General features: G+C 50.0%; 1 protein-coding gene across 1 annotated transcript in view; it reads left to right on the top strand.

Moving 5' to 3' along the window:
- Window positions 1-22,162, top strand: part of B4GALNT3 (beta-1,4-N-acetyl-galactosaminyltransferase 3) — a 70,064-nt gene that overhangs the window by 36,737 nt on the left and 11,165 nt on the right. Inside the window, exons 2-13 of the mRNA XM_074826168.1 lie at window positions 5,259-5,362; window positions 6,042-6,119; window positions 13,890-13,985; window positions 14,543-14,633; window positions 15,520-15,620; window positions 15,979-16,046; window positions 16,607-16,685; window positions 17,111-17,177; window positions 18,952-19,095; window positions 19,506-19,615; window positions 20,528-20,628; window positions 21,947-22,023. Coding sequence (XP_074682269.1) covers window positions 5,259-5,362; window positions 6,042-6,119; window positions 13,890-13,985; window positions 14,543-14,633; window positions 15,520-15,620; window positions 15,979-16,046; window positions 16,607-16,685; window positions 17,111-17,177; window positions 18,952-19,095; window positions 19,506-19,615; window positions 20,528-20,628; window positions 21,947-22,023 — 1,116 coding nt within the window. The remainder of the gene's footprint in view (window positions 1-5,258; window positions 5,363-6,041; window positions 6,120-13,889; window positions 13,986-14,542; window positions 14,634-15,519; window positions 15,621-15,978; window positions 16,047-16,606; window positions 16,686-17,110; window positions 17,178-18,951; window positions 19,096-19,505; window positions 19,616-20,527; window positions 20,629-21,946; window positions 22,024-22,162) is intronic.

Genomic DNA, 22,162 nt, shown 5'->3' with positions numbered 1-22,162 from the left:
TGCTCCATACCTTCCAGTTTTTTCTTGCCCTGTCCCTGCAACAGAAGAGGAGGAGGATAGTCTCAGATCAGAAGGAAAATGCTTTTGTGCAAACCAGCCTGTGGACCTGCTGTTTCCTGAGGCTGCCGAGTGAAATCATTTAGCAGGGTTACAAAAGGGCTGGATACCATGTGGGCGTTAATAGCATTTGCAGCTATGTAAGCAGCAGTAACAACAGCAGAGTAATCAAATCTCATCCTTCAGAGGGGAAGCTGATCACCTGAGTGGGTCTGGGATTTCCCCCTTGCACAATTGCCAGGTACCTTCACGGGCTAATTGAAATGTGGAGTGGTGGCTGGGGCCAGGGGGGCACCACAGTGGCTTGATGGATCTAATCTCTGAACAGACAGAGCAGCTCTGGTCACGCTCCTGCCCTGAGGCCTGATAGCTCCCTGGGTACTGCTATCTGTTATCTCTGGCTGTGGTTTTCTGTGTTTTTAATTTTTTTTTTTTTTTTGTCTTGAGCCAGACTTCAGGTGCATTGCTCTGGCAGAGTCATAACTGCTGGATGAGATCTCCCCATCTTAACTTGCTGTTCCTGCAGCTTCCTTCGCTGACTTTTAACCTGAGAGCAGTAAAAAGCATAGCTGAGAAGAGGCAGACGTAGCCCTGGGCCTGACCGGACCCAAGACAAGAAATATCTTCACCTTATTTCCTCTTGTTACAGCTTTTCTGTCCCTTGATGGTTGGTCTGCTGGCTCTGCAGGCAGCTGGCTCCAGACCAACTGCCTCTTGTGAGGATTTCTGCTGTAGGATGCAGCATCTTTCTCAGCTTCCTCTTCAGTCTCTTTTTCTTCTCTTTGTGTCCACCTGCCTCTACTTCCAGAAGCAAGCTCAGGTCATGAGGGCTTCCTATCTTAAGTTCAGAGGGGCAGCTGAGGCTCAGCCCCGGTAGGCGTTTGGGTCCTCAGCAGGCAGCAGAGAAATCTGAAGAAGCACCTTCACGTTTCTGGGCAGTGGCTGATCCCCATGAGGCTTGAACCTTGGACCACCAGTTCACAAAAGTAGAAAGAAAGGTGGATCTCTGCTTGTAGAAAGGAGGTTGGCCAAGTGTCTGGTTGTAGACATAGGGAAAATGTCATGGAAGTTGGAGCGAGGATAAAAAACGCAGTTTGGGTGCACTCTGTGCAAAACCCCTCTCATTGCCATGAATCTGCCTGCCCTTCTGCCCCTCCACGGTGCCTTTGAGAACATCTCCTTGCTCATCAGGTCCCCCTCAGCACAGAATTGTACAAATCTCCCCACCCACTATGCTCTGGTGCCAGCTGCGCCATCACAGGCAGGGATGGTGAAGGGCCAGGTCTGATGTCACACCGCGCGTGATATAACTGCAGGTCACTGGAAGTGTGGATGCTGCTCTACCCTGGATACAGCAGCATCCCCCTCCCCGGGGTTTGCTTGGTGCTTGCGTGGCCACCGGTCAGCTTGGTTAGGCAAGCTGGCCCAGCAGAAAGCAGTGTGCCTTTCTTTCCTCTGTGCTGAATTTTGGGTGAATCACTGCCCTGAACCATCCTCTGTGGCTGTGGGGAGGCTGATCCTGATGCCAGGGAGGGCGAGTATGTGGCAGCAAGGCTGGCAGCTGCTTCTGGCAAGCTGTGCCTGCATCAGGGTTGCCTTCTTGGAGGTATTTGGGGTGAAAAAATACCCTTGGAAAAAAAATGAGTGTGCTTCGGGAAATGATGGGAAGTGCTTTGGGAAGTGATGCCCAAAAGGCAGAATGGCCAGGCTGGTGCGTCTGTCTGACAGGCTAGTGGCAACAAAGCCTGGCCCAATGTCTTCAGCTATTCACCTGGCTGTGCTGTCCCACAGCTGCTGTGCTGTCCTAGGCCTTTGATTTCTGCCTTCACAGTTTTTTGCTTTTTCCCTTCCTAACCAGAACTGGTTTTGTAGAGGGGCTGGAGCAAAACTATCGAAGCTAATAGTTCTGGCATTCCCTCTTAGTAATACAGAAGTGTTTGCTGAGGTGTTTTAGTTCCTGCCTACTGCTTTTTTCCAGCCGTATTCTTGTTGATTTTAAATAGCTATCATGAAAGTGCTTCAGCCAGCTGGGCTGCTGAGCAGTGCTCATGGAGAGCTCAAGGATGGGCTGAACCCTCTCTCCAGTGCTCTTGAGACAGAGCAGTGGAAGTAGCCAAAGGGCTCTGCTCTCCAGCTGTCATGCAGGAGGGGATATCTGCAAGGTGAAGTCTTGAATCCTGTGGCCTGTGCTGAGGAGAAAACCTCAGTCAGCAGTTGGCCTCGGCAGGTCTTCTGGCTGCAGGAAGCTGGAGGAGCTTTGTCTCTTTTCTATAGCTCCTTCCCTCCTTCTAGCGAGGAAAGCATGGACAAAGCCAGGCCATTCTCCAAGGGTGCCCCATGGAGATCCCCAGCGGAAAGCCAGTCTTTTGAGAAGGAACTGGAGAGCCAAGAACTTTCTCTGAAGGGAGTATTTATCCTATTATTTTCTGAAAATCATTTCCTACCACACTGGGAAATTAGCCTGCCAAAGTACAAATTACCCAGCAAGGAAATCACTACCTCCATATTAATTCCTAGCTGTTTTGTCTCTTCTGTGTTTTGCTAATGTAAGTGTTAGCTAAATATTTGTACAACACAGAGAATTGCCTGCCTTTTTTCTCTTTTCCAAGGGTCAGATAAGTGTCAGCCATTGGCACTTGTTGCAGCCGGGCTTCTGTGTTTGCTGCGAGGCGGGCTCTGTGCCAGCCGTGCACAGGAACTGAAGCGCAGACAAGCCTGGGAGTCACCACGGTGAAGTGGCCGGCGCGGCAGGCTGTAGTGGCCAGCATCCTCTTCCCAAGAAAGGCGGGTTCCTGACACTTCGTCCCGAGTTTACTCCACAGAGCAGTGAAGTCCTGAGTTTAACAATTAAACCAAATAATCTCTCCCCTTTGCACAAAGTAAAAAACCCTGCTTCTCTTGGTGTCCTCCCTCAGTGAATCTCCAGAAGTAAACTGACTTTTGTTGGCTTTTAAAAATTTTATTCCTGTTTTATTTGGTTCCTCTCTAATTTAGCCAGTCCCACTCCCTCTGGAAAGAAGTGTGCTCCCCTCTCCCACTAGTACAGTGAGCCCTTGACGTAATGAGTGCTGAATTTCATGCCAACTACAAGGTCTGTTTCAGTCCCGCCGCAAGTGCGGCCATGAGTCCAGCTGCAGGACACTCAGAAACGGTGGTTCCTACCTCATTGCTCTCAACGAGGTAGAAGCTCACCAGTTATACATTATTTTATGTGAAGACACAAGAATTTCTCCTTCTTTCCCATGACAGTCAGTCACTGAAGCACGAGATGTGCTTCGCTGCATTAATTAGGTTACTCACCCAGAGTGTCTGACTGAGAAATCTTCTGGAGAAGATAAATACTGATGTTGATGTTTTTAGTCATAAACGCATAGATTCAGATCAGAATCTTGGGGTGGGAAGACCTAGATCAGAAATTCGTGGCTGTTCAGCATCTAACAGGGCCTGAATGAAACCCACAATCTAAACCAACTCTCATGTCAGGAAAGAAGGACACCCTAGCTGCCCGAGTCTTGTCTCTCAGTTGCATTTCTTACTTTCACATTTTCCACATTTCTTGCACTTTCTTTTCATTAATTGTCCTCTTTTTTCACCACATCTTAGGAGGCAGCTTCAACATCTTTGCTTTCTGCTCTCTTCCGACAGACCCCACAGCACCCACATTCAGGAGCAAGTAGAGGCAGTTTTGCAACCCTGTTTGTAGGTTCAGTAACAGGGCAAGAGCTTAGCACAGCTAGGGAGGGGGATCTGTGAAAGAGTTGTTTGTGAATTCTAGATCCTGGGGTTGTTTTGGGTTTGCCTTGGCCTCTACATAGCTCAGAGATGTTTTGGAGCTGATCTAAGTCATGTGGCTTGTAAATGCCCGCTCCAAAGCAAACTGATGGAGCATGCGCCTACTTAAGCCACAGTGAGTCTCCTGTGCTGCTGGGTTGGGTGGGCTGGGTGAAGATGGGTATGCTGGCTCCAAAGCAGTACAGGTTTCCCCAGTAGTGGGCTGTGCTGCCCCCTCAGAGCATGTCCCTGCCACGGCTAGCTGCAGGAGCAGTGCAGAAGGCTCAGACCATTTGTCTCAATGCTCAGACTTGAAGCTGGCAAGATGGTTCCCTTTATATACCAAGGCAGCCAACTTCTCTGGACCTCCTAGAGCTTTGGGGATGATTTCCATTTCTGAAAAAAATGGGAAGAGAGCGTGGCTCTGCTCCCTGGTACATGGCTATTGAGCTGGTCCGCCACCAGCCTGGGAGAGGCAAGTGCTCACGGAGGTTTTGGCACTTGTGTTCTTTTCAATTAAGCTATCCTGTGGTGTGGGCACAGCGCTGAGCTGCTGGCAGGTTCATTAGTCGGTGACTCAATGCCAAAAAGTTTAGCAGATCTGAAAACCTCATAGTGTGAGCCACCATAACATTGCTGGGAGGTGTGAGCTCTGCTCACCAGCACTGCCTTGTTAGTGATACAGATGGCGGTTACAGAGAGCTACAAGGTTATGCTGCATCTGCTTGTCTTTGTCCCTCCTAAACCCAGGAGGCCAATGGAGTTGTAGAAGGAAACCAAAATTGATCCTGGCTCCTGAATCAAGCAGACTAGGAGGGGAGGAGGTGTCAAATGAAATTGCTTTGAACCTGGAAGCTGACTTTGCTTAAATAGCGACATCCTTAACCGCATCACTGCTAATACTTTAGGTATTACAGCTGAATGTCCGTCCCATCAGGTGCATTCTTTGCCCTCATTTCCTCCAAGAAAAGAAGATCAAAAGCTTTTATTGTGCAACTAGGTGCATATTCAGAATAATAGTCTTTTGATGATTAAACTGATTAGTAATCTGGTTATTTTTCTGTGGGATGGCTAGTTAAAAAAAATTGATGTTCTTTAGTTTGACTAATGGGATTATCTGAGGGGTCTACAAAGAAGTTCCTAGTCCTGTGGTGATTAATGAAATCTTTGACATGTATTTTAGAACTATGATGAATCTTTAATATAACAAATTAATATGAAAGAGGGAAGAGCTTTTAAGGAAGACAAAGGCCATTTTTCTCTCTGTGTCAGTCTGCCAGCTCTGAGTAACGTAAACAACTGGTCTCTGCTGGACTGTTCCAGAGTGTTAGAGGTCTCTCAGCCTTGTAAAGGACCAGTTCATTCTGGTAACTGCTGCAGCTTCTTTTTTTAGCCTGTACTCTTGACATCTCTTTGTTTCCTCTGCGCAGGATACGAAAGCTGGAGGGAGCTGGCTAAGGCTCTGGCAGACACAAATGTCCCAGGTGGGGACCCAAGCCTTCAGTTTTACTATCCGCAGAAGCTGGGACACCAGGTGAGGAGGCTTGGGTTGTCTTCTGAATGTTTAGAAGGGCAGACCTTCCTTTCTCTTGCTGGCCCCAAGAGACAGCTCTCTCTTCACGCAGGAAAGAAGGCATGCCACAGGGCAAAATCTGAGCTGACTCACAGCAATGTGAATGTACAATGACTCCACTGTAGTCAATTAAGTTATTTCAGGTGTACTGAGCCACAGTGGTAGGCTGAAGCTGTCTGGGTATGTGGCACAGGAAGGTAGCACTCTAAGCAAGATAGAAGCAGAAATGAAAGGTCAGGAGAGAGTTTGTAGCTCTCTAGTGAATCACATCTCGGTACTGTTGCCAGAAGGAAATGTTGGAAGAACTAACTATTGTTTGGACCTTTTTGGAACAAGGGTGGGGGGGGGTGGGTGGGGGAAAGGGAGAATGACCTAAGTTTTAACTTTTTGCTAGCAAACAGTTACGAAGTGCTGGTATCCTTTCCCCTCAGTAGTTCACCATGGAAATTTGCGGTCAAAAAAGCCAGGGAGCATGTTTACCCCACTATGGCCATGATAGCTGGCCTGTCCTTTGGAAAGGGAGCTTGGGAACTTGCTTTTTTCTCCCATGTTCTTGTGACTAGGTTTGAGCCCTCTTGTGTAGGTGTCAGTGCCGGGTCATTTATCGGATTAATTTGACTTTCCTCTACTCGTATTTCAGAATCAAGAGCTGCAAAGAGGTGGGAGGAATAAATCGAATTATGCAGCTGTGGGCAGCCCTGTCCGGTGGATGCTAGAGGTGGGTGCCTTTCTTCATTGTTTTGCATAAGGAAGCTGTAGCTAGAGACCTGTGCAGGGAGAACCCAAGGCAGGGACCTCTGCCTGGAAGGTCATTTGCTTCACTAGAAGTCCATTCCCTATCACCCCCTCCTGGCTTAATGACACTTACAGACCTGAGTAATCATCTGGAAGGACAGGAGTGTCCAGATTCCTGATAATCTGTCGTCTCCACCAGCCATCAAGGCACCAAGCACCCACCCATAATACCCTGAGAGCAGGCAGACCGCTACCTTCCTGAAAGGTGAAGTTTATTCAGGACTGGGAGTGCATAGAGCCAAGCATTCAACAAGCAAATACATGACTGTGGCATGCAAAGTGTCACTCTCTGCTCTTGCTCTGGCATTTACTTGCTATCCTACCCCTGTGTGTCATACATAGAGATTTCTTCACTTCAGTGACACTTCTGATAAACAGAGACCTTTGCTAGTGACCTTTGAAGACTGGGGTAAACATTCCCTTTGTTTCCTTCATGCCTCGTTTATTCTTTCTTCCCCTGTTCCCTTATCTCACCATTCCTCTTCAGATAAGGGAGCAATGCAGCCTGCAGATAATGATAGGGACACCAGCCAGGGGGCATTTAGCTAATGGAGTCAGCTCACTAAATTCCTCAAGGTGATTAGAGACCTGCACAAATTAGAAGGGCCTCTGTGGCTCCCCTGGGGAGGGAGCAGGCTGCTGTCCCTGCAGGGCGCAAGATGATCATGGCTGGTGGAGGGAAAGTGCATCATGCTGAGCAGATTAGGTCCCTGCAGCATGAGCTAAAGCTTTCCTGGAAGCAGCCAACACCAGTCACCTTCCAGTGCCCAGAACCAGTCCAGACCAATGATGTGTTCTGCTGTACCGGCTCTGGTGAGTGCCAGTCCCAGCTGGAGCCTGGGCGCTTCCTCTGGCCACAGGGCCTCTCAGGCAGCCTGCGGGCAGGGCTTCCTCCCAGATGAGCAGCTGATGGCGAAGAGCCAGGGGGATGTCAGGACCAGGTGCTGCCACACTTCAGGTGGAGTGTGGCAGATGCACCACAAGAAGACTTTGAGTCCCGGGCCTTACAGATATCAGACTGGGGAGCTGGTTTGGGTGGCCTTGTCCCACCCTGCTATTCTCTCCCATCAGCCCTGCTCCCTAACGCTGCCTCTGTGAAGGACCCATCTCCTTAACCAGTTTGCCCTTTGTCTCCATAAGGCAAAATTTCCTGCCCTTGCTGTGGCACTGTCTGTACCCAGAGGGTCAGCAGAGCAACCCTGACTGCAAACAGAGTCCAGCAGTTCACCAGTACCAGCTGCAGGAGATGGAGACAGATCCATGGGCACAGCTCTGTACAGAGCTGCTTGCTGTCCTCTTAAGCACCGGCTGAAATTTCTCCTAGCCTGGGGATTAAGTTTTTCTGTAACTCTGCCCAAATTAATTACCCAGGGTCTATGATCCCATTGTGCAGCATCTCTAAGAACTTAATTGCAGCCTGATTCCTGGGGCGACAGCCGTCAGGTTGCCTCCCACAGGTCGGGGAGCTGGGCTTTGTTTGAATAGAGAGGTATATTCCTGACAAACATAAATAATTAACAGGGTTGCAGGGTGAGCTGGCAGTCAGCATGGCCAAAAAAGGACAGGTTTCAGTTTTCCTCTTTCAGTTTCAGGAGATGAAACTGGTGGTTTAAATCTCCAGCCTCAGATAATGTGGTGGGAAAGTGTGCGCGTAGGAAATCCCTAATGCAGTTATACCCTGCGTATGGGGGAAAGCAGGGTTCAGCCTCACTCCTGGGTGAGGTTCCTCAAGGTGCCCATGTACATGATCCCTACCCTCACTGTCCCTTCCAGGCACCAGAGCAAAGTCTTACAGCTCCCAGCATCACCCACTGCCTCCTCAGGCTGGAGAGATGTGTGTCATTTTGTTTCATTAATTCAGAAAGGTGCCTGGCTATCACCAGGGCGAACCTGCGCTGTGGGACCATGAGTGTCACCATTTGGCACGGCCATAGGTGTGGGGGGAGGATTTTCAGAAATGCGCTTGGTTAGCCTGATCGTTCTCATTTACCTCTGCAAAAGCCTCTCTTCAGCTCTGAGAGAAGAAGGGTCTGGGCAGAGCTGGGGAGCATTTAAAATGAGTAATGTCTGCACAGCCTCAGGACTTCCTTCTCACTGGAAGGAGGTGTGAGGGGACGTCCAGGAGCACAGCCCCTTGCAGGCAGCACCTGCATAGTGCACAGCTGCTGCACAAAACCAGAGCGTTGTGCTAGGGCATCCTCCTGCTACCAAACCTGCCCTGAGAGGAAGCATCCTTTCCTTAGAGGACTAAAAGACAAAGCTGTTGCTGCTCGCTCTGTCCCTGCCCACGTCCCTTCCTCACCCGTTCACGCTCATCAGGTGTCAGGCCTGGGTGGGACAGGGAGGCTTTGTTGCTAACTTGTCTTGATGGATTCCTGCAAGTGCCTGGCGTGGCAGAGCTTGCAGCGAAGCCCAGCTGCCGACTGCTGAATGTCACCCAGTCAGGGGAGCTGGGCCAGGCAGGAGGAGGGGCTGCGGCCACTCCGCAGAGACAGAAGAGTCTTATAAACTCAGGAGTTTCCAGTTGGCAGCACAATATCGCCTTTCTTCCCTGGCTCAGGCCCTCTCTGTGCCTCGTTTATCATCCCCAGCACTGTGCATTCCCTGGGCTGCACGGAGCTGTGCAGCTGATTTGCCTTTGTGATGCCAAAGCCACCCGGGATTAAATTAGGAAAGACCTCTCTTCTCCATCCTGCTCCAGTTACAGTGCAGACAGATCGTGTCTCTGCTGCTGCAATCCTCCCAGCTTCGCTGCTTGCCCTGGCCTCTGCTGCTGCTTTGCCTTTCTCCCCTGGGGCTCCTTGCTCACCAGGAGCCGCTGGGTGTGTGGTGCCACCCCCCTGAGCAGCTTTGACATGATAGGGCTAGGAAGAAGGGTCTGTGCTTTCTGTGTGCCTGATCCTCCTTTGCAGTCTGTTTTCCTAGGAGGGGCTGATAATCTAAAATTCCTTGCTAGAAGGAAGCGGAAATACCAGAGTCTTTTAGTACAAAGCCAGGGCTGCAGGCGGGTGTTAATTCAGCACGCTCAGCGGGAAGGGTTGGTGCTGGGGCTCAGAGCCCAGCTGCACTCCCAAATCTGCGGAGGCTGCTGTGTCAGCACCGAAGCAAGGGCCTGTCCCAGCTCTCGCCTCCCTGCACTTGTTAAGGTTCATCTCTCCCTTCCCTCGGGCGGTGTTGTGTTCAGGAGGGTATCAACCTTCCCAGACCTCCTCGGGAAGAACAGCTCTTGCACCTGTGTTCCTGGGCGTACTCATGCCGTGCTGGCAGTGCCCTTGGTGCACAACCCGGGCCTGTTTTGGATCCGAGCTGGGTTCTTGCAATGCTACTATTTCAGCAGGGTGGAGATAAGCAACTAGGAGGTGGGGTTGAAACAGGTTGAAACAGGGAGGAAGCCAAGGGGCAGGAGGAGCCCTCTAAATGGAAAAATGCAGACCACATAATACCAGCTCCCATTGAAAGCCCAGACTCTTGGCTTCTGTTCCTGGTTCTGGCCAAATCAGTCTATCCAAAATTTTTTAGCCAAGCAGATTTTTTTAAGGGGAGACAGGGAACTCAACTTGTTGCTTACCAGGTCCTAAATTTCCAGCCCTTTAAAAACCAGGGCCAGGTAGTTCCAAGCTGGGAAGTCAAACTCCGTAGCCATGTTTTAGAAAGTCCATCAACATTTCTAAGGATCTGTGTGCATGAATTGGGAATGATGGTGCTGTTTATCTATTGCTGCAATCTGTCAAAGCCCCAGGCAGGACGTATTTACTGCTTGTTCCAGAGGAGACCCAAATAGCAAACAGAGGAATTTCTCAGCTGCCTGCAATGGGCAGCCGTGAGTTGAGTTGGAGGGACAGAGGTGATAGGGTTTCAAAACAGCTGCTGCATTGATGATTTGCGGGGGCCTAAAATGAAAGCCTAGCTCAGTTTTCAGTCCCAGAGCAGCACTTTGGGCAGCCAGCACTTATCTGTCAATGATGTTCTTCTTTTCCCTTTCAGAGGAAGCAGAAAGTAAGTTAGCCTGCTGTAGCTCAGGAGAAAATCTGTTGCTTTAGAAAAGACTCTGAAACCACATGCAAGAAGTGCTTATTATTTACCAGTTAATTATTTCTAACAGCTGTGAGCACAGGAAAGCGAAGTGATCTCATTAACTTCTGACAGAATCTCCTCTCAGGTGGCTTTGTAAAGACTTTAGAGACAGGGGTGTCAGGCTAGAAATCTCAAGGACCATCACTTACAGCATTGATGGAGTACTTAATACAGTGGTGTCTGCCTTATTTTTTAGTAGGCTGTTCTCTCTCTAATACTGCCAAACTCTGCAGTAAAGTATTGTATTAGAATGGGACTCGTCCAAGTTTCCTCTGCAAACACTTGAGCAAGGCTTGCCGCTCTTTTGGGACTTCCCTCATAAAGATCTGTTTTGGCATTTGGGTTATCCTGTGCCGAAGCCAGCCCAGCTCCACTGCAGTCATGAGCCTCTGGAGCATCCACTGTGTCTGCCTTTGCCAGGAGGGAACTGCAGCACCAGCCTTTCCACGGTGTGGGAGTGTTGTGCTACATTTGATAGAGATCTGAGACTGCTATCTGCAGTGTGCAAACAATTCTCTAAGAAGAAAAACTAGCATCACTTGTGGATATCAGCAAACTGCCATAAGACTGTTTCTGGCAGTGACTCGCTGTGGGAGCCCAGCCTGTTCATCTAACTTCATGTTCCACAAAACCCAGCAATTCTCATTATTTGATTTGGCTGTGAAAAGTAGTGTAAGACCCTTGGGTGTGAACCTGGATTTGGCCAAGGGGCATGGGACTGCCTGGTAATTACATTCCAATTCAATGTTGTGTCACACTTGGAGTGATTTATTTGTATCGTAAGTCCCTGCAGAGTCCCAGGTTTCTCTTGGCTGCGTCCATTGCCCCAAGCCCTCTGTGTAGTTCCTCTGTGATTTTGTGCAGTATCACTCTGGGGAATTACATCCACTTTGTCTCACTGCTTTTCCTCTTGCCTGATGGGCAGAATCCAGGCTGAGGGATGTCAGCAGAGGAGGAAAGAAGAGGAGATAGCAGTGGGGGATGACATGGGCTTGCAGACATCAGTCAAGCCCTGGCAGCGTGGACACAAGTGAGAGAGGGCTGGCGCGAGACCACTCAAGAACAGCCGTGTTTGTGAATGTGTTTTGTCTGGCACGCAGAGATGGTTTTCACGTGCATGACTAAAGCCCACAGCTCTCAAGGAGCATTACTGCATAAGCTGGTGCCAGGCCAAGTCTGCTCCACGTCCGTCCTTCAAGCCACGGTTTATTACAAAATGAAACCCTGACCCGCTATCCTGGGAAAAATAATTCCGTGAGCGGTTTCTCTGCCAGGAGTGCACGGAGGGGTTGGACCCTGCTCCACCGTGCTGCTTCAGCCCTGCTAGAGACTCCCCAGCGAAAACTAGGAATTTGCTGCCATCTGTAGACATTTGGGTGCTGTTCAGGCGGTTTCCCCAGCCCTGCTCCCACAGCCCTTATATAGGCAAGACAGCTGCAGCAAAACCTCCCTGGTCCCAAGGCAACCTATTCCTTCCTTCAGCATTTCCCCATCTAAGGTAGCTTCTGCAGTCTCCAGCTTATTTATTCCTGCTGTTGGATGTCGATCCTGCGAGGAGGGTTTCAGCATCTAGCTCCACTGGTTGCAGGCAGAGAGCTCGGACTTTGCTGGGGGGGCAGCCAGCTCCTCCCTTTGGAATGGCTTCGACAAAAAGGAAGTCTGTCCCTTGAGGAGCATATGGCTGAAATCCCACAGTGGCCAGCAAGCTTTTCCCAGCAAAGCTGTGCTCCAGGTCTCTCTCTTGGGCACTGACAGCCTCTCCCAGTGGGGCTGGCTGGATAGCGGGGACAGCCACCTGTACCCACACTGCACACCCTCGTATGCTGTCCAGGAGGGGACCTCTGCTCCCCGCAGTGTTTCTGTGTCTCTGTGGGCACATGGAGGCCATGCTGCCCACTGACCCACCTGTGCTCCTGCTCCCCTCCCTGCTGAGCCTCTGTCTCCCTGTCCCCACTGTCCACCATGAGCTTTACCTTGCACATATGCTTTGAGAAAGGGATCTGTCATCTCCCCTCCCCAGGGTGTCCCCTCTTCCTCGAGTCAGGAAAATAGCCCTGAAATGGTGAGGGAGTCCAAAACACCGTCTTGGAGGACATAAGATCCTATACTCTCTTTGCTGGATCATGGGAGACTATTGCCACCCTGCAGCATGTCCCACACCATGGCCTCAGAGCATAGCTCTCTAGTTAAACATCTCCTTGATGGAGCAAAATGGAGTGAACCGCAGCCACTTAAGGTGCTGTTCAGACTGTCACCTTTGACAACCCCAAACCCTCAGCAGATGAGAAACGGGACTGGACCCACATCTCTTGCAGATCAGCCTGTCGCAGCAGCAGCATCTTCCTTCACTCCCACAAGCACTCCAGTTCCGGGGGCCGTGGCCAAGGTTGGCAGAACAGGAGAGGGACACAGGGGAGGGATGCAGCAAAATGCTTACTAAAGCAGACTTCAGTAAGGCCTTTGACACCATTTCCCACAGCATTCTCCTGGCAAAACTGGCTGCTCGCGGCTTGGATGGGCACACGCTTTGCTGGGTAAAAAACTGACTGGATGGCCGGGCCCAAAGAGTTGTGGTGAACGGAGTTAAATCCGGTTGGTGGCCGGTCACGAGTGGTGTCCCCCAGGGCTCGGTTTTGGGGCCATCCTGTTTAACATCTTTATTGATGACCTCGACAAGGGGATCAAGTGCACCCTCAGTAAGTTTGCAGATGACACCAAGTTGAGTGGGAGTGTTGATCTGCTTGAGGGTAGGGAGGCTCTGCAGAGAGACCTGGACAGGCTGGAGCGATGGGCCAAGGCCAACTGTATGAGCTTCAATAAGGCCAAATGCCGGGTGCTGCACTTGGGCCACAACAACCCCCAGCAGCGCTACAGGCTTGGGGAGGAGTGGCTGGAGAGCTGCCAGTCAGAGAGGGACCTGGGGGTGTGGATTGACAGCCGGCTAAACATGAGGCAGCAGTGTGCCCAGGTGGCCAAGAAGGCCAATGGTATCCTGGCTTGCATCAGAAATAGTGTGGCCAGCAGGGACAGGGAAGTGATCTTACCCCTGTACTCGGCACTAGTGAGGCCGCACCTCGATTACTGTGTTCAGTTTTGGGCCCCTCACTACAAAAAGGACATTGAATGACTCGAGCGTGTCCAGAGAAGGTAAACGAAGCTGGTGCAGGGTCTGGAGCACATGTCGTACGAGGAGCGGCTGAGGGAACTGGGGTTGTTTAGTCTGGAGAAGAGGAGGCTGAGGGGAGACCTCATTGCCCTCTACAACTACCTGAAAGGAGGTTGCAGAGAGCTGCGGATGAGCCTCTTTAACCAAGTAACAAGCGATAGGACAAGAGGGAATGGCCTCAAGTTGCTCCAGGGAAGGTTTAGACGGGATATTAGGAAGCATTTCTTTCCAGAATGGGTTGTGAGGTGTTGGAATGGGCTGCCCAGGGAGGTGGTGGAGTCCCCATCCCTGGAGGTGTTTAAGAGTAGGGTCGACTTAGCGCTGAGGGATATGGTGTAGTTGGGAACTGTTAATGTTGTGTTGATGGTTGGACTGGATGATCTTCAAGGTCTTTTCCAACCTAGACAATTCTGTGATTCTGTGAATTCATGGTGCTCCACTTCTGTCCCCCAGTTCCAGGGCCAGGCCAATCTACATGTGTTTGAGGACTGGTGTGGCAGCTCCACTGAACAGCTCAGGAAGAACCTCCACTTCCCCCTCTTCCCCCACGTGAGTAAGACCATGACACCCTCTGTCCCATGCTTCCCAGCTGCATCGCCCCTGCTCCCCTCACATCCTATCCCTATCCCTCTCCATCATCTCCTCTATCCTCCTGCTCCTGAGCATCCAACATCTCCCTCTCCATCACCTTCTTTGTCCTCCTGCTGAGGGAGCAGGAAGCTTTCACAAGGATTCAACAGTGGCAGCTCTTCTGCTGCACGGGGGAGGCTCGTTTTACCCATGCTGGCCTGCCAGGCCTCGGACTCGAGGTGAAGGAGCTCTGTATTTGGTGCTCTCCCCCCAATTGGCTAGCAAACGCTACGTCCTGTCTCCGCCTTCTCACTAGCATTTCCCCATGCAGCTCTCCCCTCCACAGCAGCACTTGCTCCAGTTCATCTCTCATCTGGCCTGCTCTTTCCTGCTGCCTCTGTCACACAGCATGCCCCATCCTCCTCCTAGAGCAAACCTCATAGTTGCCTCTGCCCACCTGTCCCAGGGATTTTGCATCCTGCCTTTTTCCTGTCACATTTAATTATTTTTATTATTTTTTTCTTCTTCCACTCCAGACGCGAACTACACTGAAGAAGCTGGCTGTGTCCCCAAAATGGACCAACTATGGTCTCCGGATATTTGGCTACCTGCACCCTTTCACTGATGGTGAGGGCTCTGAGGCTGCTGTGTGGCTGCTTGTGTCTCTTCTCACCTGTCTCACCCTCCCCTCCTGGTGCTGAACCACTGGTGCCCTCACCCCGGCAAGCCCAACGCCAGGTCCCTCACATGGGTGGCCCAGCTAGCTGTGCGTGACTGGTCATGGCCTTGGCATGGGTGAAACACATCTGCCTTCTCTGTAGAGTGGAAAGGAGGAGCACAGAGGAAAACAGATGGGAAGTGCTAGATAAAAAACAGTGCTATTGTGAATGCACAGCCCCATGGCGTGTATGTGGACACGAGCAATCCCTGAGCCTTTCCTCCCTCCCTCCCATGCACAGGGCTGTACATGATGCCATTTATGTTCCTGCTGCTCCCCAGGTGCATGAATACTGTCTGACAGCAGCTGACATCTGTATTGCCCATCTGCATGCTTCTGCCCGGAGCAGTCTGCTAGCACTCACCCACGTCTCCTGGTCCCCTGGCCCTCAGCTGCCATCCCTGTAACCCCAGCCAGAACAGTGAGACTCAAGCACCTCTGTCTCCCTTCGTGGCTCCATGTGCACGTTCCTCCATCCAAACACAGCTTCTCACACAAAAATTTGCTCTGGAAACAAAATGGGAGGCAGGAAGACTTTGCATGGACTTGGTTAGATGTCAGGTGAAGCCAGTGCAGGAGGGATAGTGAACCAGTTGCATCTGTAAAGTTTTGGTTTCAATCACAGCACAGGTAGAGAATTCAGAGAGGTTCAAAGGGTTGGGGGTGGTAATACCAAAAGGGAAGGTATGGTCTCACCAGGAAAAATGGTGAAGACAACATTTTAGAGGAGCAGAATCTGTTCTGTGCACAAGCCCTTACCCCAGAGCCCTACTTACTCCCTCCATCTCTTGACAGGGGAGTTTCAGTTTGCCATTGCTGCAGATGACAATGCTGAGTTCTGGCTGAGCCCAGATGAAAAGACCTCTGATCTCCAGCTGCTGGCCAGCGTAGGCAAGGTACAGTGCATGCTGCAGGGCCTCTTCCATCAAGGCTTTAACGTTTCTGTGGGGATCGAGACCTTCCTGTCTTACATGCTTCCCTGGACTACCCAAGTTTCTCTTCCTGCCCAACTATGGACACCACCACCACAGATGCCAGATGAGTATGACACAACATACCTTAAGCCAGTTACATATTGGCAGTGCTGTTGGGAGCCTCATGTTCCTGATTAAGGGACTTAAATCTGTCCACAGGTTATGGATCTCACAGACAACTTACCAGGAGGAGTAGCTCAGTTTTCCCTCTTCATCACTCCCAGCGCAGTAACCAGAGAAGAAACTCACCTTAACTAGAGCATTTTCTTTTTCTTCACAGACAGGGAAGGAGTGGACCGCACCAGGGGAGTTTGGGAAATTTCACAGCCAGCAGTCAAAGATGGTGAGGTGAGTGAGCAGAGCCCCTCGCTCCCAGCCACCTCTTCACATGGCCAGGAAATCACAAGGACAAGGAAAAGGAAAAGGAGCCTGGTCTTGTTCTGAAGAATTTAGCAATATAGAGAAAGGGATTACTCTGGGGTATTGCCAAATCTGAAGAGACACATCCACACCTGTGCCAGTTGCTTTGCTGATTTACTGCAGGAATGCAACAGTGAATTTTTCTTCCCTGGAGGAAGCAGCCACCAGCAGATCCAGACTCCTCCATATGAACTGTATCCTGAGCTTCCTGCCTTGGAACTAGCCAGGTTTCCCAGAAGCCAAAAGCCAGCAGGCAAGACTGAAAGGGAGTTATTCAGAATTAACTGAGAAGGGTCTGGAGCGCTCCAGGTGCACAAGGGAAGCTACCTATTTCACTGTCAGCATCTGGATTTTCTTGGCAGTCCTAACCCTGCTCACCCTGAGAATTAGGTTGTTTCATGGGTGTGGTTGCTCTCCACTCATTGTCTGCTGACAAGCTAAGAAATGTTCCTTAATGCTGTTGGTGACAGACACGTTGTTCTTCACAGGTTGTCAGCTGCAGGCAGGTACTATTTTGAGGTACTGCACAAGCAGGATGACAGAGGAACAGACCATGTGGAAGTAGCAGTGAGTCTGTGCAAATGGCCGTGCTGTATATGCGTCCCCGCAGAGCTCGGGAATGACATTTGTAATGGTTTTCCTCCTTTCCCAGGCCCCAGATCCTCTTTGCATGAGATGTATCTAATCCCTTCCAGAGCCCTTACCTACTTCTGTGTGGGATAGTCCTGGCCACATGTCAGGACCCCTTCCTCTGCTTGCTTGGGGTAGTTCTGCCCTCTCCAGTCTCTGTTGCAGCAATTTGTCTTTTCCTGCTTTGGATGTGTCTTGGGGGATCTCAGCTCATTCCCAGTCTTTTGCTGCTAGGTAAACTCAGTCATAGTAAGGAGAAAGAGGAAGCTGCAAGTCCATCTGGTGAAAAAACATCTTGTGTCTGTTCCTTTTGTTCAGGCTTGGTTAACTCTGCTTCATTTTAATGTGTTTCTCTGTTCCAGTGGAGACTGAATGACCCAGAGGCGAAGTTCAAAGTCATTGACTCCCAATACCTCTCCCTTTTTGCTAGTAAGTATCTTCACCACAGGTTTCCCAAGCACCTCCCCATTCTTCCAAAACATCTCAGTGGTGTTTCACCATGAATCATAGTCTAGCCAGGGAAATACCATGCGTACAGATCATTACAAGAAAAAAGTGGAGACAGGTCAGGAGAGAGACCTCTGAACAAGAGCATGACTCATTACTAAATATGGGGGAATTGGAAGTAGGATTGAAACATTATTTCAGGAAAATCTAGAGGTGGTGAGGAAGGGCAGATCGGAGAATCTGCAAGGGTGAGAACTATTCCAGACGTGAGAGTTACATGGGCTGGAGGTTGCCTGCAGAGAGCTAGGGGGAACATGAGACCCATAACATGGGAGCTGTGGGGGTGCGCTGGCAGCTGGACATGACCCAGGAGAAGGGGCCGCTGTAGCACTTCCAGGAGATTTCACTCTGGGTGCTGGACACAATGGGATGCACTAGTGATACTGGGGGATGCTGCTTTCTTCTGTATCAGCCTCAAGTCTCTTCAAGTTCCTGCTGGATCGCAGCAAGCACATCAGCTGAGTCCCTCCTGTTTTGTAAACCCTTCTTAGCATGTCAAGTGATGCCATTATCAGTTGAGGAGCTCCTTAGTCCTGTTTACCTTTATCTAGCTTTGTCAGCATCTCTTTCCTCTGCCAGCATTCCCCCTTTCTGTATCTACCACTGTTGCCTCCCAACATCTCTGGGCTTTTTTCCATGCCAACACTTTTACCCATGGAAGACTCCCTGATGTAACTGAGACATCTGTTTGCTGTGTCTTGGATTGCAACCTGCTGCTATATTTTCTGCAACCTGCCTTTTGGCCAAGACTAGCCTGTCCATTAGATCTTCTGTCCCCACCCTTTTTCCTTCTGCTCTTTTCTTCTTACTAATTCCCTGTAGAAGGGAAAACAGACATCCCAGAAAATCCCTTCATGCTTGGGCACAGTGCTGCAGTCTCATCTTTATCTGGCACCTTCTGCCCATACAGTGTTTCCGTCTTCCGTATCAGCCTTTGCCTGTATCACATGTCATCCTATTCCTTCTTTTGTTCCCATGTTGTTCAGTACCCAAAAGTTCTAACAATAACCCTAGTGCCTTTGCAGCATGTTGCACTTCCCTCCTGGATATTTATTCAGTTCCCCTCATCTCGGAGTAAGAACCATGAAGTCCTCTGGCAGCAGCACCCAAGAAAAAACATAACCAATACCCAGTCTTGAATTTAAGCTTCCCATTGCTCCTGGCTTATTGTGGGTCTCCATTCCTCTGCTGGAGCATCATCCTCCTCAGCCACTGAAGGCCTCATCCCAGGCTCCTGCTCCTTTTCCAGCACAGGAGAAAGCTCCACTCCTCAAGTTTCTCCTCCCTTTCACCTTTTCTATCTCCTTTTAGGATGATTTTTAATGCTAATAATTCAGATGTGTCCAGTAATTCCTGCCAGCATGAGGCTGCTTCAGCACACCACTGCTGGTGTGTCCAAGTGGGAGGTCATTTTCCTCCATTACTCATCACTGTATGTGTTTGCTTTCAGTGACAGCCATGTTCCTACCCCACAGCTTTTGTATTTCCAGCTTTCTGAGTCAAAGCCTTTCCTTCCCATGGTGTCTTTGCAGTGAAGATCCTGATCATCACCATTTAGGCATTTCTATGCCAGAGATAGCATTAGTGCCATGAATGCAATGCCATTTGGAAAGGGCTGACACTGGAGAAGGGCATTTTTGGGGACAAGGGATGAATTAGCCCTTCCTCCACTTTCCGTTCTCTCTCTGGTTTCTAGATGAGACGCTTTTAAAGATGGATGAGGTTGGGCATATCCCGCAGACGTTGGCCAGTCACACGAGCCGGCCTGCTGACAGCGCAGGCAGCAAGGCACACCCAGCTGACATGTTGAAGCCTGACCCCCGGGACACTCTTTACAAAGGTAAGACTTGCAAAGCAGTCGAGGTGGTAGCTGCAGCCTGTCACAGCACGTGCTGTAGCACAGCTGAGGAAGATTGTCCTCCTGTGCCATGGATATCAAAGGCCACGCTTTTTTCTCCCCAGTGCAGAGGAGAGGGGCAGCATACAATATCAGTCACTGTGGGAGACAGAGCACAAACTAAACGCAGCTCCTCTTTCTTGGCATCCAGGTCATGCAACATCACCGTAATATTTTAGTGTAAGTGCTGTAGAATGATGTAAAGAGATGAGCCATGCAAGATAGTTTGCTTTGTGTATCTGTTAGTGTTTCACATGGATAAATAGAAACCAGGCACAGAAGTAGCTAAGCTGGTGCAGTGGTTGCAGCAGGGCTCCTCCAGCAACACTTGCCTACATGTTTCTTTTTCTCAGTGCCTCTGCTCAGCAAGTCTCGTGTGCGCCGTGCCTTGCCAGACTGCTCGTACAAGCCCAGCTACCTGGTGAATGGATTTCCTCTGCAGCGCTACCAGGGACTCCAGTTTGTAAGTTTTATTCCTTGAGCAGATACTTGCCCAGGGGGATGCAAGGAGGAAGGAGGGAGGCCCCATTACTCATGGACCTCTCCACCGATCTGAAGCTTCTGGGCAGATTTGACCATCTGCTGTTCAGGTCTGTGCATCCCAGTACATGCCAAAGGACAACACCAAGAAAAGGGAGATGGGTGCTATTCACTGATCATGAGTCTCACTGGGGTACAAGTGTTTGTGTCTTACAGAGCTCCTCAGACCTCAGACCAAAGAGCTGAGCTTGCCTTCACATGGAGCTTCACAACAGCCAAGGATTTTATTCTCCATGGGGTGAACTGTAGTCTGTGTGGACTACTAGAGCCCCAGGCAAGCTTAAAACTGGTATTGAGAGGGAGCTTACATTTGTGGGGCATGCAGCATAGCAGGGATTAATCCCCTGCAGAGCAGAGCAGACTCGGAGGTCTGCTGGGGACAGGTCACCAGCACGGTTTGCCCTCCCTGGATGCCAGTGCAAGCCTACACTCCCGGGAGTACTCACGTCCTGGGTGGCCCTGGCTCCCTCAGCCGTGCCTGGAGGTCTCCCCACATGCTTTCTGGGCTTCTCTGATCCCCTGCATCTCTTCAGGACTTGCCCACCTCTCTCCCAGATAGTTCTTGCTCTGTTATAGAGCTTAAATGCACAGTTACAGAGATGGACAGACAGAGAGAGAGAGAAAAAGGCACATCTGTGCACACATCCCAGCACACTTCCTTCTGTTTTCCATTCTCACAGCCTGCTGCTGGGTGCCTTGGAGAGGCAAATAGTTAGTGAGCAACCCCTGCTCCCTCTCAAAAGGGCTGGTCACCCTACAACTGTGTCTGGGTCACCTTGTGACTGATATCTGGCATTTATGAGGGTTTTATTTTATTTTCCTCCCTTCTTCCCAGGTTCACTTATCCTTTGTTTACCCGAATGATTACAGCCGCCTGAGCCACATGGAGAAAGACAACAAATGCTTCTATCAGGAAAACCCTTATTACTTGGAAAGGTAGGATGCTGCAAATGTAGATTTACTAGCAGAGAGGGAGGAGATGTTTTGAAGGCTGGATTTGGGGTGGAATGTCATATTCACTTCTGTAGGTCTCTCAATTCTTAAAGATCCCCTAGGACCTGCAAAACATGAAAGCATTTATAGTTTCTTTCAATAACCTATGCTCCCTTTAAGTGAAATATGTTTAGGTCTCAAGGGGAAACTGCTGCTGCTTTTCTTGCTCTGTTAAGCCAGAAGCTGAGTCAGAGCGTGTTTGTTCCACTACATCAGGGAATGGATTTCCAGCAAACTTTGTCTGCCAGCAGCTGGAGCCTCCTGATGGCTGTTGCTATGAAAGCCAAACCATGCTCACCACCAGGCACCTCTCTGGGGGAATAAATGCATGTCATTCATCTTCACTGGGGTCTGGCTCCCAGCGGTGGCCCTGTGAGAGAACTGTCACTCACATGCTCCCCCCTGCCACAGGCAGATACCCTGTGTGAGGATCCCTCTCCATGCAGGAGGACTTTCTTTGCAGGATAAGGAGAGTCACTTTTCCAGTGAGATAACTGATGGTGGCCTTCCTGTGCTCAGGATCTTCTTCCTCCCTACAAGACTATTCTGAGGACAGAAACAACAGATTGTATTGTAGGTTTGGGGGGGAACTCCTGGGACTAGGGATTGTAGTGAAGTGTGGAGAAGGTGGCTGCCATGGGCTGGAAGGTTCCACCCAGGTTTATTGCTTTGACAATTAATTTGTATTGTGACAGAATATGGGAACTGGGGGCCCATTTTTCTTGGCATCAAGCACACATGGAGGGAAACAGTCCCAGAAATCCTTCCCAAAAGCTTGAAGCACAGACATACAAGGACAGCACACAGACAGTGGTGGTATGAGAGAAGAGAGAGAGAGATCATAAGAGAGAGAGAGATCATTGCAATTACCTGCCTGAGCCGCTTTTGCAGCATAATGACTTGCATTTGTGAGCACTACATCATAAGTGAGCTTTAAGGAGCAGTTTAAGGGAGGCTAAAGAAGTGTTTCAGGGTACTTATATTTGGATTTCCTCCTGTGCTTATGAGAAAATGTCTGAGAGACTGGGATGATAAGCAAGGAAAGCTGATGTCTTTGACAGTGCAGAGTAAGATCTGATTGCCCAAGATTTGAAAGATACGGATGATGATAGTCTAAGACTTGCTGGGAAAGGAGGATCTAGAGATGCTGGGTAGATGTAATCAGAGTAATGGACCATCACCCCTGAAGCAGTGGCCATAATTTATTTGGAGAGGACAAAGTAACTTTCATTAAACTTGTGTTTTGCTCTTCCCTCTGCAGATTTGGATTCTACAAGTACATGAAAATGGATCGGCCAGAGAAGAGCCTGCACTCTGGAGAAAAGACAGAGCAGCCAGGTAGGGGCCCTAATGTCAGAGCCCAGAGGATCCTTTTATCTGTCACTTTTGTGTGTGATCTTCCAGCACCAGCTGAAAGAAGCTGTGGACTTTCTGTATCAAGGACTTTCTGTATCCCTGCCAGATTTCTGTGGCTGGG

Source organism: Strix aluco, chromosome 5, assembly GCF_031877795.1.
Source record: "Strix aluco isolate bStrAlu1 chromosome 5, bStrAlu1.hap1, whole genome shotgun sequence".
In the NCBI taxonomy this organism is placed as follows: domain Eukaryota; kingdom Metazoa; phylum Chordata; class Aves; order Strigiformes; family Strigidae; genus Strix; species Strix aluco.
This window is presented reverse-complemented; position numbering and strand designations above follow the sequence as displayed.